This window comes from Polyodon spathula, chromosome 50, assembly GCF_017654505.1.
Source record: "Polyodon spathula isolate WHYD16114869_AA chromosome 50, ASM1765450v1, whole genome shotgun sequence".
Lineage (NCBI taxonomy): Eukaryota > Metazoa > Chordata > Actinopteri > Acipenseriformes > Polyodontidae > Polyodon > Polyodon spathula.
This window is the reverse complement of record NC_054583.1, coordinates 857,946-873,635: the sequence shown is the minus strand read 5'-3', so window position 1 is coordinate 873,635 and position 15,690 is coordinate 857,946. Positions and strand designations below refer to the sequence as shown.

At 44.8% G+C, this 15,690-nt stretch overlaps 1 protein-coding gene across 1 annotated transcript; it reads right to left on the bottom strand.

The window, feature by feature from the left end:
* Positions 1 to 7,402: 7,402 nt before the first annotated feature.
* kctd13 (potassium channel tetramerization domain containing 13) lies at positions 7,403 to 14,205 on the bottom strand. The gene is made up of 7 exons (XM_041238666.1): positions 14,057 to 14,205; positions 12,009 to 12,321; positions 11,118 to 11,287; positions 10,809 to 10,898; positions 10,498 to 10,550; positions 10,008 to 10,203; positions 7,403 to 7,999 (listed from the first exon to the last, which is right to left on the bottom strand). The coding sequence occupies exons 2-7, from the start codon at positions 12,295 to 12,297 to the stop codon at positions 7,751 to 7,753; spliced, it is 1,047 nt and encodes a 348-aa protein (XP_041094600.1). The 5' UTR covers positions 12,298 to 12,321; positions 14,057 to 14,205; the 3' UTR covers positions 7,403 to 7,750.
* Positions 14,206 to 15,690: the final 1,485 nt, after the last annotated feature.

The window sequence follows — 15,690 nt, the reverse complement described above, 5'->3', positions numbered from 1 at the left end:
GGTCCCATGCTGCAGTGCGAGAGGTGTAATGCGCCTGCCTGCAGGAACCGACTTTGCTACAATATGTTAAATTACAGGGTGATGCAAAACTTTTGGCCGTAGCTGTGTAGGTTCCCTTTCAAATGGAATGACAACCATTAAAGAGCCCTCTCTGACCGTCAATCACTGAGCACATATAAAAAATCTGCCCTACCTGTTGAAGAGGGTCGTCCTCACAGTAGCCTGTCGCCATTTTCTCTCTCACTCCACTGAGTCAGGTCACAGATTGCCTCGTGCGTCTTTGTTCTGGAAATTGGCTGATGTGTTTGGTTTTTCGAGCGTACAAATCCATATCCATGGCAAGCTACACTTTCGAGTGTTTTTTGAGATAGCTCTTGCCTGAATCTCGCCTCGGTATTATACTGTTGGTTTCGACCCCTCTATCGAGATTGGCAAGCAGCCATTATTCTCTTTCACTACCTCGTGTAGTTTAAATGACCGTTGTTTGAGTTATTGTGGTGCTGTAGGGTGACCCGACGGGCTCGTGGTGCCGTCCTCTATGTCAATTTACTCGGCCTCAGCTAGCTTGCAGCTCGGGCCTACGTGCCCCTCTCAAGCCTCAGGCTTTCCTAGCACGGCTGCACCGACGCCGACGGCGATTGACTCAGCTATATCAGCACGGCATCGACCGCGCTCTCGGCACCGGCTTGAATATCTCCTCGACGCTGATTCATTGGCACCGGTCAGAACACCGACCTCGACGCCGATCGCTACAAGCTCGGCACCGACGCCCAGCGCCATGTCAGTGCACTCCACAGGGTCCTCCGCTCGCTTTCACCAGGGCGACCAGTGTGCGGCACTGAGAATGAGATTGGTGGTCCAAGGCCCTTCCCAAAGGTCCTCGAGAACCCTGCCTGCAACAGGAAGCTCCCCCATACCCCGGGATCAACTTCACCCTCTCCACCACTGGGCGTAAAGCAAAAAGGGCACCCACAACAAGCCCTCCCCTTGTGCCAGGACTTCCTAGAGTTGGTTCGCTCATCTTGGAGCAACCCAGCGTCCGCTCCCTCAGGCTCCAGAATGGCAGAGTCCCTGCTACGCACCGCAGAAGCCCAAAAACTGGGCCTAGGCACGTTTCCTACCATCGGGGAGACGGTCACGGTGCTGGTGCAAGGGTCCACCTTCACCAGAGGGGAGAAAGACCCCACTTGCCCGTTCAAGCCTTGCAGGACTACTGATGCCATGCTCAAGAAAGCATATGCGTCAGTGGCGTTATCAGTCCGGGTGGCCAATGCAATGGCCATACAGGTGCTGTACCAGTCGCAGCTGGAGGGGCAACTGAGGCGGACGTGGGAGAGCTCCAGGCGGTGAAAAGGGCAATGACTGACCTAATGGGGGAGTTAGGGCAGGCGTCAGGCAGATCTCTAGCGACACTGATAGCCGCACGCAGACACCTCTGGCTAACCCAGGTAAAGGTCGTGGAGACTGAGAAGATGGCTCTACTGGACGCCCCCATTACATCGGGGCAGACATTCGGAAAGACCATTGATGTGAGCCTTGAGAGGTCCCACAAGGCCACGGAGGTCACTTTGAAATTCTCGCACCTCCCTGCCTATCGGCAGCGCCCTAGGTGGCCTTCCCAGCCTTTAGGGGCAATGGGGCCTGCACGCCACCCCAGACCAAGCAAGTAAGAGGAAGAGCCGGAGGTAAGGGACCACCGCCGGCCAGGGGGAACCGGTTCTCCGGCTGGAGACTGAGGCTGCAGCCTAAGAAAGACATGCCCCTAGATATTCAGGATTAAGTTAGTGCAGATTTACAGGACGTTCTAGTCCACAGTTTAGTCCACTTGATGTGAACTCAATCACTGGCACGCTGTAACTGACCATGAATCATTTTGACGTGCCTTTTTTTGCTTCCAACCAGAACACAAACGGAGGGGAGTTTCTTAGCAGCAAGGGCGCGAGATTGATTGCAGGTGTGGCGATGAGATCACAGACTTAACTGCTGTGATTAACAAACCAGAGTAAGTCATAACAATATAGTTAAAGAGAACCTTAACACAGCAGGCAGATACCAGTTAAAGTGATCCACAAAATTAGAAAAACAGACTCAAAGAGGACAGCAGCACTTAATGGGTCAATTGCAACGAACTGGAAACAGAATAGTGTCCTAACATTTAACAAAGCTTTTCATTTTGAACAAGGCATGAAATATAATTAATCAAAACCCGATAACGACGCGCTGGTATTAGTCACTCCAAGGTCGCTAAATTGAAATCATGGAGGTGGACATTGTCTTTAGCCTGCTGGATATTATGCTGTGTCCTTTATAAGTGTGCGTCATTAAGGCCCATTGCGCACTGGTTCCCTTCAGTCATCTGACAAAGTCCTGAGTCAATCCATTGCGCACTAGATGCGTAATCTCGTATTTCAAAGCGCTGGTGTGCAGTGGAGACTTTGAACTACATACCTAGTTTGAGAATCTTAATAAAACATAAATACAATTATGCTCATTCTTACATAACTTTGAACACACAACAATGCTAAATGTAGTATAAACTTAATGATCAGCAAACGCTGATAGAAGTTCAAACGTTTGCTAATTATTATGCTTCTACTAGATCTCGCGTAATGTAGTTACGCAATCAATAATAATAAATAAATAAATAAATAAAACATATGATATTACACAAGCCAGTTGTCACAGCATCAGAAACCAAACGACCAATATTTCATTTTTTAAACACTCGCTCCTGTAATAAATATTTCAAAAAGTTAGCTGGCAGTGAGCTACCGAAAATACTTTACAACAATGTTCTTCCACCACTCTCTGTGTGCACAGAGCCAGAAATTCCAGGTTAAGCCACTGTTTCTGTACTCCCTCGGCTTACAATTGAAATAAAAAGTATATGCGTGTAATAATCTCTACTGCTATGCTGTCAGGCAGATCGTAATGTCATTTGTTCTAATATTGTAGCTTGCACCGGGAAGGGCAGCAGCTCTTTTGTACAGCGGTGTTGGTATTCCAATATTATATTGGTATTGGTGTTCCATTTTGTTCAGGGAACGCAAGTCTTCACAGTCTTTTTTCATTGGTCAGTGTCATTTGTAACGCACGTCAAATCGGATCAAATCGAATTTGTTTCGATTCCAAAATTGACCGCAGTAGACAATGACGGACTGGGTGAGCAAGGTGCAATAGCGAATGGAGCGGTCCTTTTTTATTCTTAGATGCACGTTGACATCGGATCCAGTGTGCAGTGGCCTTCGCGTTTTGATTTGATCTGCTTTAGTTTTTTTGCGTCCTGATTTTTTTTTTTTTTTTTGTACTTATTATTTTTTAATGTTCTCTTTTTCAGATAATTGCAGCATGTCTCTCGAACACAGGAAGAGCTCGCTGACGTGCAGCACGCCCGTTGCGTCTTGAATCATCCAACCTCTGCCCTACCCCTCCTCCCAAGCCTCACGGTCCCTCTTCTGGGTCTGAAACTTGGATTGCCCGCTCAAGAAAAGCGTCACTATCAACATGTGAAACATGCTGAGCATCAAAAGAAACGTATCACTTATATTTGGATCAAATTCACTAGCTGTGATTGGAAAATGACACTCTGTTTCAGAGCAGGGGCAGTGACTTTCTATTGTGCTGATTAACAGCTGACATGACGAAGATGCTGCAGAATGATCTGTCCATCTCGGGCAGGTGTTGTGACTCTTGGTCTCCCGGTTGGTGGGCTGTCATTGACAGAGTGGGTCTGGTTATACCGTCTCGCCGGGTTTGAAATCGCTGGCTGTGAGCGCCCGAGATGGCGAGGCACAGCCCGCTGCCCCAGCCCAGCCTCCAACATGCCGATCGCACGAAGGCGCTGCTCTCTGGACAGACATGGCATGTGTTTTTTCTTTTTTTCCTTTATTGCTTTTATTCAAGCTTGCAATTCAACAGCTGAAATCACTCCATATCCAGCGTCCAAACAACTGTCTCGCTAATTAGGTGATTAAGAGCTTCAGTCACAGTCGTCCAGCGTGTCGTGGGCAAGGATGAACGATCAAGTGATCAAAAAGAAACCATAATATTAATGGCCATCATTTATATACCTTAATTTGTTTTGAAAATAGATGTGTTATACTAGTGATAAGTTTCTTTTGATGCTCGGTTTATGTAATCTGGTCACTGTTTGATTGTGACCGTACTGCGCTGTTTTGTGTATTATAGACCTGTATAATTACTTGGTTTTCAATAAAGGTTTCATTGGTATTACGACTGCGAAGTCTCCTTCTGAAAGTACAGGTCTTGCTTCTGAAGAAGTGTGTGCCCGCTCCCCATCTGGTACAGGTGATAACGCTGCCTCAGAGGAGGGAAGGTTTCCACCAGCGACTCGAAGGAATTGAGCTCCACAGACTAGCCTCCTCCCCGCACTTGAATCGCCTACAGTAAAAAGTGGAGAAAAATGTGTAGCGCACTCAACCCAAATTACCAAAAAATATCGAGAGAGCATTAAGCATCACTAAATAGTACTGCAAGGTCGTTTGTATAATATTCGGGTTGTACTCTTAATGATTATTTTGATAACCTGCGGGCACGCTCAATCTGCCACTAGTTGACTGTGTGTACAGAATTCATATGCAATTATAACACATGTAGATATGAGATGATTATTAAAATATTGGGAATGATTAAACTGGAATTGTGCAGGGAATTCCTCATCTCTGCACCTGTGAAAAATCAACTGATCTGATTGAGATTCAATGGGACGTTATCAAGCAAAAATCATCCCATAGAACCTACTAGCCTCCTAACCCCTAAATCTACCCCTACCCCTAAACCAGTGGTGCACAACTCAGCTCATGGAAGGCCGCTGTCCCTCCTGGTTTTTGTTCTAACCATACCCTAGATTAGTTAATTAAGCTTCTAATAAGGTCCAATAAAGTATTTTAGGCTACAGTTGGAATAAAAATCTGCAGGGACACCAGCCCTCCAGGACCTAGTTGCGCACCACTGCCCTAAACCTAATGGCTACAACTAACCTAATCTCTACCCCTAAACCCACCTGTGTTACTATTAAAATAAGTTACTATTATGTCAACACTGCTTGTTTAGCGCCCTCTAGCGGCTACTACACCCAACGTCATTGAAGCGCTTGATCCGGGCACCTACTGGCCCATGGTTTTCCATGGTAACGTCCCATTGAATCGATTGATCTCAATCAGATCGGATCAGTGGCCCAGTGATGTAACTCCACTATTTGCATTGAATAATAGCCGACATGCTGGCTAAACTGCAGTGAATCTTACCTGATGTTCCTGTCTTGTGTATCAACCCCAATGCTGTCACTATCAATAGCTCCTTCTATTGGGGCAAGCAAATTGGGCATAAATTATATAATTAGGTTGTATCTCACGGGGTACCGGATGGCCAAACGCTCCGCTCAGTTGTTGTTGGCATTGCTCGACAAAATAGTTTCCAGTCTGTCACGCTGAGCACGACGGCCAGCCATGCATGAATACAATGAATATTACCCCTTTATATAGTTGGGTAACTCGATTTCATAGCTGATTACATTTACAGCTTTGGTAAAGTCTTGCTCTGATTAATGGTCTTTGTTTGTTAAATGATGCGGGTAAATACGTTTTGTATAGACTAAGCAAAACTATTAGGCTAATTCAAATGTATACCGAGCATCAAAACCCCCGCTATCATAACACTTGTTTACGAGGAAAAAAAGGTATGGACGTTGTCAAAATGTTTTTGGTTTCTTTTTGATCACTCGATCGTTCATCCTTGCCCACGAATGGCTGGAGTGACTGTGATTGAAGCTCTTAATCACCTAATTAGCGAGACAGTTGATTGGACGCTGGATATGGAGTGATTTCAGCTGTTGAATTGCAAGCTTGAATAAAAGCAATAAATGACAGCCCACGAACTGAGAGACTTGTGGCTTCTAGGGCTGGGAGACCACTGATCAGGCAGATGCTTCTGCAGGCACTACAAGAGGAATGGACCAGGATTTCACAAAACATCATCTGAAACCTGGTGCGCTGCTTGTATTGTTTCCAACGGTGTCCACACACGCAACTAGCCGGTGATGTTCACAGTACCCCCCGCCAGATCTTCAGACAGTAAAATGTCAATCATTAATCAGCACAATAAAGTCACCGCACCTGCTCTGAAACAGCCAGTCATTTTTCAATCACATCTAGTGAATTTCATCAAAATATAAGTGATACGTTTCTTTCGATGCTCAGTATATTATCTTCATGTTTTACATGTGTTTATTTATTTATTTATTTTTTACAGAAGAAATGCAAATGCTTAATCACGTAAATCCTTTGAACCATAAAGGATCCTCAGGAAAGTACGAATGTTAGTTGCGATTGAACCAATGGGTTTAGGACACAGACAATCCTTAAAATAACACACAATCCAACGCTTTCTTTATTGTCAAGCAACATGTTTATTTTGTGTATATATTTTCACAACAATATTATGATTCCCCCACAGAAACAAAAAACAGTACATTTAAAACGCAATTCAATAATTTACCATTAAAAATGCATTGAAGAGAATTATATTTAACAAAATAATAATAAAAAAAAAAAACTAAACTACAACTGTCATCTTTATAAAACAGTTTTACAGAATAATAATAACAATAAAAAAATGGAATTAACAAAAACACAAACTCACATAAAAACTTGTTCCCAAACTTATAAAGTTGTATTCTTGCGCACCGGCATTGCCCGCTGTGTGCTGGGCAGAGCCTGGCTGTGCTGTGCTGTACACAGGGCAATGCTGGCAGGACCGCACTGTATAACACTAATATAAAACCCTGTACAGAACTACAGCAGCTACCCAGCATGGCGTCTATAGAAAGCTGTACTCTAGTGCGCTGGCATTGCCTGCTGTGTGCTGGGTAGAGCCTGGCTGTGCTGTGCTGTACACAGGGCAATGCTGGCAGGACCGCACTGTATAACACTAATATAAAACCCTGTACAGAACTACAGCAGCTACCCAGCATGGCGTCTATAGAAAGCTGTACTCTAGTGCGCTGGCATTGCCTGCTGTGTGCTGGGTAGAGCCTGGCTGTATATCTGTGTGAAGTACCATTGGAGTGAAACTAACCTACAAAACAGGAAGTCAGTAAGTACCTGGAAGCAGCTGCCACTTTTAATTATGTTGTGCAGTCTTTGGGATAATAACATGATCCAAATTCAGGGGCAGCGATAATGTTGCTCGTGCTAATAAGAGGTGAGAGAGTGGATTTTAAAGATGGTCAGCGCTCCTTTAAAGGGAGGGGCCAGTGATCCTGTTAATAAAGCTAATAAGAGGTGAGAGAATGGATTTTAAAGATGGTCAGCGCTCCTTTAAAGGGAGGGGCCAGTGATCCTGTTAATAAAGCTAATAAGAGGTGAGAGAATGGATTTTAAAGATGGTCAGCGCTCCTTTAAAGGGAGGGGCCAGTGATCCTGTTAATAAAGCTAATAAGAGGTGAGAGAATGGATTTAAAACTTTGGGGAGAGGAGTGGATTGGGGAGAGAGGGGAGGGAGGAAAGGAGTGTGGGGTTTCTCAGTCCTTACAGCCATTCTGGAGGTGGGAGGGGGCTGTCTGATCTGATGTGCCCCTCTCTTCAGGTCTATAGAGGGGTAGGGTTAGGGCATAGATGTGAGGGGTTGGGGTTATTGTTCTTCTTGAAGTGTACAGCCCAAGGACAGTGCCTGTACTGTACCCGGAACGAGGGAGTCAGGCTCAGTGTCAGGGCTGGGGTACAGGGGTCTCTCAGTCCTTGAACACAGCCTGTTGCCCGTGCGGTCTCTCATCATGCATGATGTGTCTCCTCACATGAATCCTCCGCACCCTCTTCTCACGGCCCCCCCTCTCATCCTCCTCCTCTGGGGGGAGGAGCCCTAGTGCCGAGGCCACTCCGCCCGCCTCCAGCACAGCCGAGGACACGCCCCCGCCCCGCCCCCCCTCGTAGATCAGGATATTGAGAGTCTCCTCGAAGATACGGGCCTCGGGAAATTCAACCTGAGAGAGGGGACAGGAGAGAAATTTGTTCTTGTAACTTGTAAGATATGAATAGTTGACAGTGTTATTCCACATTGCCATGCTCTTATAAATAAAACTGCTAAGCTCTATTTAAACCAATGACTATAGTTTTCTATCTGGATGTTTTCAGGAAAAAAAATGAAATACACCTTGTTAATGAATATGAATCTACAGTCATGTAAACCTATTTTAATATTTGCTATTAATAAGCTAATATGGGGACATGCATTTTGGTTACGTTTTTGAACGTTTAAACCTTAGGCACTGATATACAGCTATGGCAAAAAGTTTTGTATCAGAATGAACATATTTTGCTTCATCAAGTCAAAACCTGCTGAATATTGTTACATTAACATACTGAATTAGATACCGCTTGTATTTTCCATGTATGGACAAATGTATGGATATACATATATATATATATAATATAGATATATATATATATATATATTCTATTAAAAACATATATATATATATAATATAATAATTTATCTCTATTTATATATATATCTCAAATTGAAAATTCTAGATGCTGCAAAACTTTTGGCCAGAGCTGTACTTAAAACTGAATCAGAACAGGAACGCTTTGCAGAAACTGAAAGTTTCTACAGATGTCTGTATTTTTGTCCCAGTGGCAAACATGTCCTGGTTACACTGGCTGTTGTAACCGTGTTTTGGGGTTCAATCTGTTACTTTTTTTTTTTTTTAAGCTTGATCCCTTTTTACTGTTCATTTTTCTGATCGTGTTTTTGTGAATAAATAATGTTGTTAATCTTTTATCCCAATTCTCATGATAATATCTTGCTGTGTTTGGCCATTTTTCATAGCTTTTGACGGATCACTCTTGCCTGTTTGGGATAATTGGTTATTAAATACATCATACAGGATATTCGTATTATTTTAATAGCTCACTTTTTTGAGCATTATTATCTCTCAATCAGAGGAACGGTTTGCCTTCAGAAAGCCCCTTGTACAGTACTGTTGCAGAGTGACCGTTTTGATGAAAATCATGTAGCCTTCCCATGTGGTGTGCAAGAGGAAACAGTTAATAAGACTCGCTGTGTTGGCTTACAAACTGGGTATGAAACAAACAGGGTATGAAACAGAACCTTCTGACCAATTATTTTTTATTTAAATCCACTCTGAATGTGCTCAGTGTCTGGCCAGTACAGATCGCTGTTGTGCGATGAGGAGAATAAGTCCCTGCCAGTTTCCCATCCCCACTCCAGGAGCCTCGTGGGTTCCCCAGCAAAGTTCAGCCTCTTTGCACAGCCTGGACACGAACTAGCAGTGGCTAAGCTGTGTGACTCGTCCTGCACTCCCCGCGACAGCCCTTTAACTGGATGAGTCACTCAGGGACCCCAAACCCAAACACACCTAAGTCTGCCCTTTCTTTGCCTTGTTTCTTGTCCTTCTTCTCTTCCTTTTCTTTTTCCTTTCCCTTTCTTTTCTCCCTCTCGTATTTTCTTGTACTCGTTTTCCATTTTTTGTGTAGCGTCTTTTCCTTATTCATCCCACACTTTTCTTTGGTACAGGCCAAAAACGCATTAAGTCTGCTTGAACTGATGATATATAACAACTTCGACAGAACATTTCCGGAGATACAAAACTACCAAAGACAGTTATCGGCAGTCCGATGACTACAGCAGAGGCAGAAAGGGGTTTCTCAACACTGGAGCAGATACAAGCCTTCTTAGAATTGCCATGTTATTAATTGAAAAAGACACAATGGCCGACATTCCTGACTAATGATAAAGTCATCGAAAAATCTGCCACAATGAAGACATCGCAGGGCAAACTTTGTTTATCTACAAACTAGAAACCGATCCAACTGACAGTGCATCTACCACTGAGGTTGAGCCCCCCCAGACCTCACCCCCCGCCTGCAATCCCAGGTGTGTGAACCCCTAAAAACGTTTGCCACCAGCCGCCACTGTCTGTATTAATAACGTCGGTGTACACACACACACACACTCTCCCCCCTCACCTTGGTCTGTTTTTTCTCTGTGGCATACACGATGGAGGTGCAGCACACCTCTGCAATCTTCCTGCCCTCTCCATAGAAGGACCAGCAGCAGATCTCGTCCCCCAGGACGTCCTTGATGAACAGGACTCGCCCGTTGAAACGCAGCCCCAGTTTGTCGAACAGCTCAATGTTCTTCAGCAGATTATCATCCGAGTTACTGGCAGTGGAAGACATTAACGTTTAACTCAAATTATTCACAGAAGCATTAAATCATGACACACACACACACACAGATTAGTCTCACAAACATTCACACATGGCTGACAGACACACAAAGTGTTCTTCAGTTATCATCAGAGTTACTGAGCGAGAGGGAGAGGAGAGGAGAGAGGAGGAGGAGATGGGAAGGAGATTATTATGTTTACAATAGTATTATTCTATTAGTTTATTATGTTTCTAATATTAGTTAGCAAGACACTGACAGTAATAACGCACACTCTCACACGTTTACCTTGTGTAGGAATATTTATTGTTGCTTCTGTTGTGTTGAAGTTTAACAACTGGCTGAAAAACAGAGAAACACAAAATGTATTTATTTTAAATGATAACAGGGAAGCACAGCAGTTTGATCCAGTCCTGGTTTCACTACAAATTTAATAAGACACACCTGAGCTTGTCACCTAGACACACTGGGGCGAATCAAGCTGGTAGTAAAACCTGGAATGGATCGCACTGCTGTGCAATAGGAGTCTGATTCCATGCCTGTGTGTACAGAGTGAATTTGAGCATCTCTCTCTCTCTCTCTCTCTCTCTCTCTCTCACCTGGCTGCAGGAGGAGATGAGTTTCTGCTCTTCTTTGGGGGAGGTGATCATGGGAATCCTGCACACAGCGTCCGCACCCGCACTCTTTTGCTGAAAAATTATTTAAAAAACACAGAAAAGAAAGAAAAATAAATCAGAAAGTCAGTAGGCTCAGAATTAATGGGGTCTCTCTCCCAGTCTCTCACCCAGTCACACACACACACACACACACACACACACACACACACACACACACACACACACACACACACACACACACACACACTCCCGGTCTCTCTCCCAGTCTCCCCTGTCCCTCTCCCAGTGTACCTGCAGAGCAGTGTGGCAGGCCTCCTGCAGCCCCGGGACCCGGTAGTGCCGTGCCTCTGCTTGCACCTCCTGCAGCTCCCGGGGGGCGTCTGGCAGCGGCACGGCCCCGTCCCGCAGGAAATTCAACACCGTGCCGAAGTGCTTTCCACTGCGATCAATTAGCACCCAGCCTGGTGGAGAGGAGAGAGGGAATACAGGATTAAACACAGAACGAGACCCAGCTTTCTCCCAGCTGAATGAGGGTCTGTATTCATGATGGTAGTACAGACACACACACACACACACAGACAGACAGGTGTATTCTCCCAGTTGAATGAGAGTTTGTATTCATGATGGCAGTATAGACACACAGAGAGAGAGACAGACAGACAGACAGACAGACAGGTGTAATCTCCCAGTTGAATGAGAGTTTGTATTCGGGATGGCAGTACAGACACACAGAGAGAGAGACAGACAGACAGACAGACAGGTGTAATCTCCCAGTTGAATGAGAGTTTGTATTCATGATGGCAGTATAGACACACAGAGAGACAGACAGACAGACAGACAGACAGACAGACAGACGTATTCTCCCAGTTGAATGAGAGTTTGTATTCGGGATGGCAGTACAGACACACAGAGAGAGAGACAGACAGACAGACAGACAGGTGTATTCTCCCAGTTGAATGAGAGTTTGTATTCAGGATGGCAGTATAGACACACAGAGAGACAGACAGACAGACGTATTCTCCCAGTTGAATGAGAGTTTGTATTCGGGATGGCAGTACAGACACACAGAGAGAGAGACAGACAGACAGACAGACAGGTGTATTCTCCCAGTTGAATGAGAGTTTGTATTCAGGATGGCAGTACAGACACACAGAGAGAGAGCCCGCCCACCCCCTCTCTCACCCTCGCTGTCAGTCAGCACCTCCACGCTCCCGCTGAACATCTCCTTTAGAAGGCTGTCCTGCTTGCTCAAGGTCTGCACTGTGGTGTAGTGGAGGGACCCGCCCACATTGAGCTTCACGTACTTACTGCTCGGGAAGGGCAGAGGCTTCAGCTCAAAGGATGGGGGGGGGGGCGTTACTAAGGGAGAGGCTGGGGCAGAGGACACAGGAAGCCGCTCTGACACACTTCCTGCCCCTCCCCTCCCCGCCCCACACTCCCCCAGGGCGCAACAGGTGGCTTCGGCAGACATGTGGATCAGCCAATCAGAACACAGCTGAGAAGAGAGACATGAGATAAGAGTTAACCCCTGCAGGGACACAAGGAATTGAGCGCTTGTTGTTCAAACGGTTTCTTTTTAAAACACATCTGAGAGCGACTCGAGGATCACAAGGAGGAAATGGCCAATTTGGACGACCGGATCCGACCTGCCAGTAAATCGCAAACCCTGTTTTGTGCGCCTCATTGCAAAAACAAGGGCGGTAGCAGCACTGTCTTCGTGGGACAAACATGTCCCTTGTACCGTCAAGGGATACACAGGCATTAAAGAATGAAGCGAAGATAGAAACAGAAAGAAAGAAAAGCAGTGAGGGGGAGAGGAAGGTGAGAAGAAAATGAATGAGGCGTGTATGAGATACAGATGAAGGGAAGCAGTGAAATGGACAGGAGAGAGAGGGAGGGAGTGAGGGCTGAAGAATCGTTCCGCAGACCCGCGTTACCATGCTTCAGTAACCGGGTACAGCAGTTCGGGTAACAAACACACACGTCACGCAGCCTCTCCCACTGAACCCCGAGCAGGGCGCAGCCTGCCACCGAATCAATGACGTCACTGCAGAACACCAAGCCCTGACCCAGAACGGAAAAACACGGAACCTGCAGCTTTCAATGTAAAATGTTACCTGCAAATTTGGCCACAGCGTCTCACAGACAAGGCGTGGTAAAGCTGCTTTGTTTATACTCGCAACCATATCACCCACACGTTTCAAACGTTATATTATAGGCGGTTGGTTTTCACACGGGGTACAGGCAGGATTCACAGGTAAAGCAGAGGCTCAGTTTCACAGTCAAGTCGCTTTGAAAAATACACGAGATCTGGTTGCGAATATCCAACTGCAAACCAATCCAAACCCTTGCCCATTAAACCAGACACACACACAGAGAGAGAGAGAGAGAGAGAGAGAGAGAGAGAGAGAGACGTTTCTGATATTAATTTGGCCGACCCGTAACACACACACATACAAACCTAATTTGATGACAGTTTAATTATAACTGTTTTTTTCAGCTGCGTAATTCTCATTTGAGGTATGTGATATTTTGAAATATATGCACAGCTGCATGCAGTACACGACACACCTCAACTATCGCAAGACCTGCTACGTTACAAACAGAAGGGACGCATCATGTTGTTGAAGCTGACACCCTGGGATCCTTCAAGAAGCTGCTTGATGAGATTTTGGGATCAATAAGCTACTGACAACCAAACGAGCAAGATGGGCCGAATGGCCTCCTCTCGTTTGTAAACTTTCTTATGTTCTTATGTTCTTAACATGGATCGCCAGGTATTGCTTAGCGAGCCTTTGCTGTCTACAGATTGCATTCATGTCTAAATATCAGACAGAGCAATCTCATAACAGAAACACATTCTCAAACACAGATCGTTAAACGGGTATTACTGTAAACCCCCTTCAGTGCGTGTGATCGCATCACAGGAGCATGGTGATCAGGGGTAAGGCGACAGTGATTTCTTTCTATATATTTCTGAGGTTCGTTTCTAAACGGGCCCGCTTGAAGGAAGTGTCGTTCCTGTCTTTCAGAGCCTCTCAGTCCATTATTAGCTGTCTGACACGTTTCTCCTGCCCGCTATTTCATAAGATTTATTTATTTATTTTTAATATCGAAGAACAATAGCTTAATCAAACTTCATTTCTATGAAATGGCACCCCATCCGCATAAAGCTTTTTCTTTTTTTTTTTTTTTAAAACGCAATTTAAATAAGATTAAGATGTACGTACCACTGACTCGGATTTGAACAAAGGCGGAGATTCCGTTCGTCCAAAAAAAAACCAGAACAACAATCTGAAAATTTACAATAAATTCGTATGATTTCAACAACTAAAAAGTACTCGTTCCGCTTTCTCCTATTAAAAAAAAAAAAAAAACACGGGAAGCTAAACCCGCTACCGCCTCTGCTCATTGGCTACAGCATATCTATCCTCGACTCTGATTCGCTACTGTAAATGGCACTCAGCCTCAGAGGCACGTTCTACCCCGAATACACTCGATTCTTATTGGCTTCAGTGTTGTCGCTCAAAGGGTCAGCGTTCTATACCCCGCCCCCTGTCCTACCACAAGACACTCTGCCTTGATCAAGCCTGTATTACAATTCTTTATGGGAGGAAGAACTGAAGAGCAGCTTCTGAAATCACAGTCAAACTAACACGCACTGGGAATCAGACACCTATTGCACAGCAGTGTGATCCATTCCAGGTTTTACTACCAGCTTGATCAGCCCCCCAGTGTGTCTAGGTGACAAGCTCAGGTGTGTCTTATTATTAAACTCCTAGTGAAACCAGGAATGGATCACACTGTTGTGCAACGGGAGTCTTATTCCCATCCCTGTGATAACCAGCATTATTATTGCAGGGATGGGAATTAGACTCCTATTGCACAGCAGTGTCACCCAGTCCAGGTTTTACTACCAGCTTGATCAGCCCCCAGTGTGTCTAGGTAACAAGCTCAGGTGTGTCTTATTATTAAACTCTGAGTGAAACCAGGAACGGATCAAACCGCTATGCAACGGGAGTCTTGTTTCCATCCCTGTACGCATACCCAGCAATGTTGAATGTGAAAATAACATCAATGGACTATTTCTTATAGCTGTAAAGTACATTTACAGACGGGGAAGATGGTAACCTTTCCTTCTGAGGTTTTCAGTATTGTATTTGGGAATAGTTCAGAGCCTCCTACCAATGCTTCACCCTCAGTTCACATTAACAAACAGATCCATGTCTGATTATCTGCCCTGCTCTTTGATCTGTGTGCTGCTGATCTAACTGCGCATGTTTTCAAAGTGTTTGTACTTTATAATAGTTTTTTTATGCATTGCAATTGTCAAGTAGTACAGTAGGGCAACTGAACACACAACTAATCAAAGCCATGCCTCTGTTAATTGGAGACCTTGTTCACTCAGCCCTGCTGTGTTTAAACAGTGGTGTAGTCCCAAATCTGAAAGAAACGCCAATTAAAATATTGATTTTCTTAAACACAAATTATACACACTCACGTGTTATTTCTACATTGAACCTGTGGTAAGTTAATAAGTAACGCATGTGTGTCTCACGCTTCTACTGGCGGTTATTGCCTTTGGTGGGTCGGTTATTTTTTTGGCTATTTCTATGATTTCTATTCCTTTTGATTTATAGTCATCATATGCCCTGTATAGTAGACCACGTCACCCCCAGCCTTTTTTCTGGAGCTCTGTGTTCAATACAATTGGGAATCACACAAACGCTCAGTTATTTGTCACCCAATTTAAAAAAGGGGTGGGGTGGGGTCTGTTATCACAGGAAATTAGTAGACCGTGAAAAAGATATCGACTTTACTGCGCATGCGTGAATTTCTGAAATTAAAAGGGGAGGGTTCACGG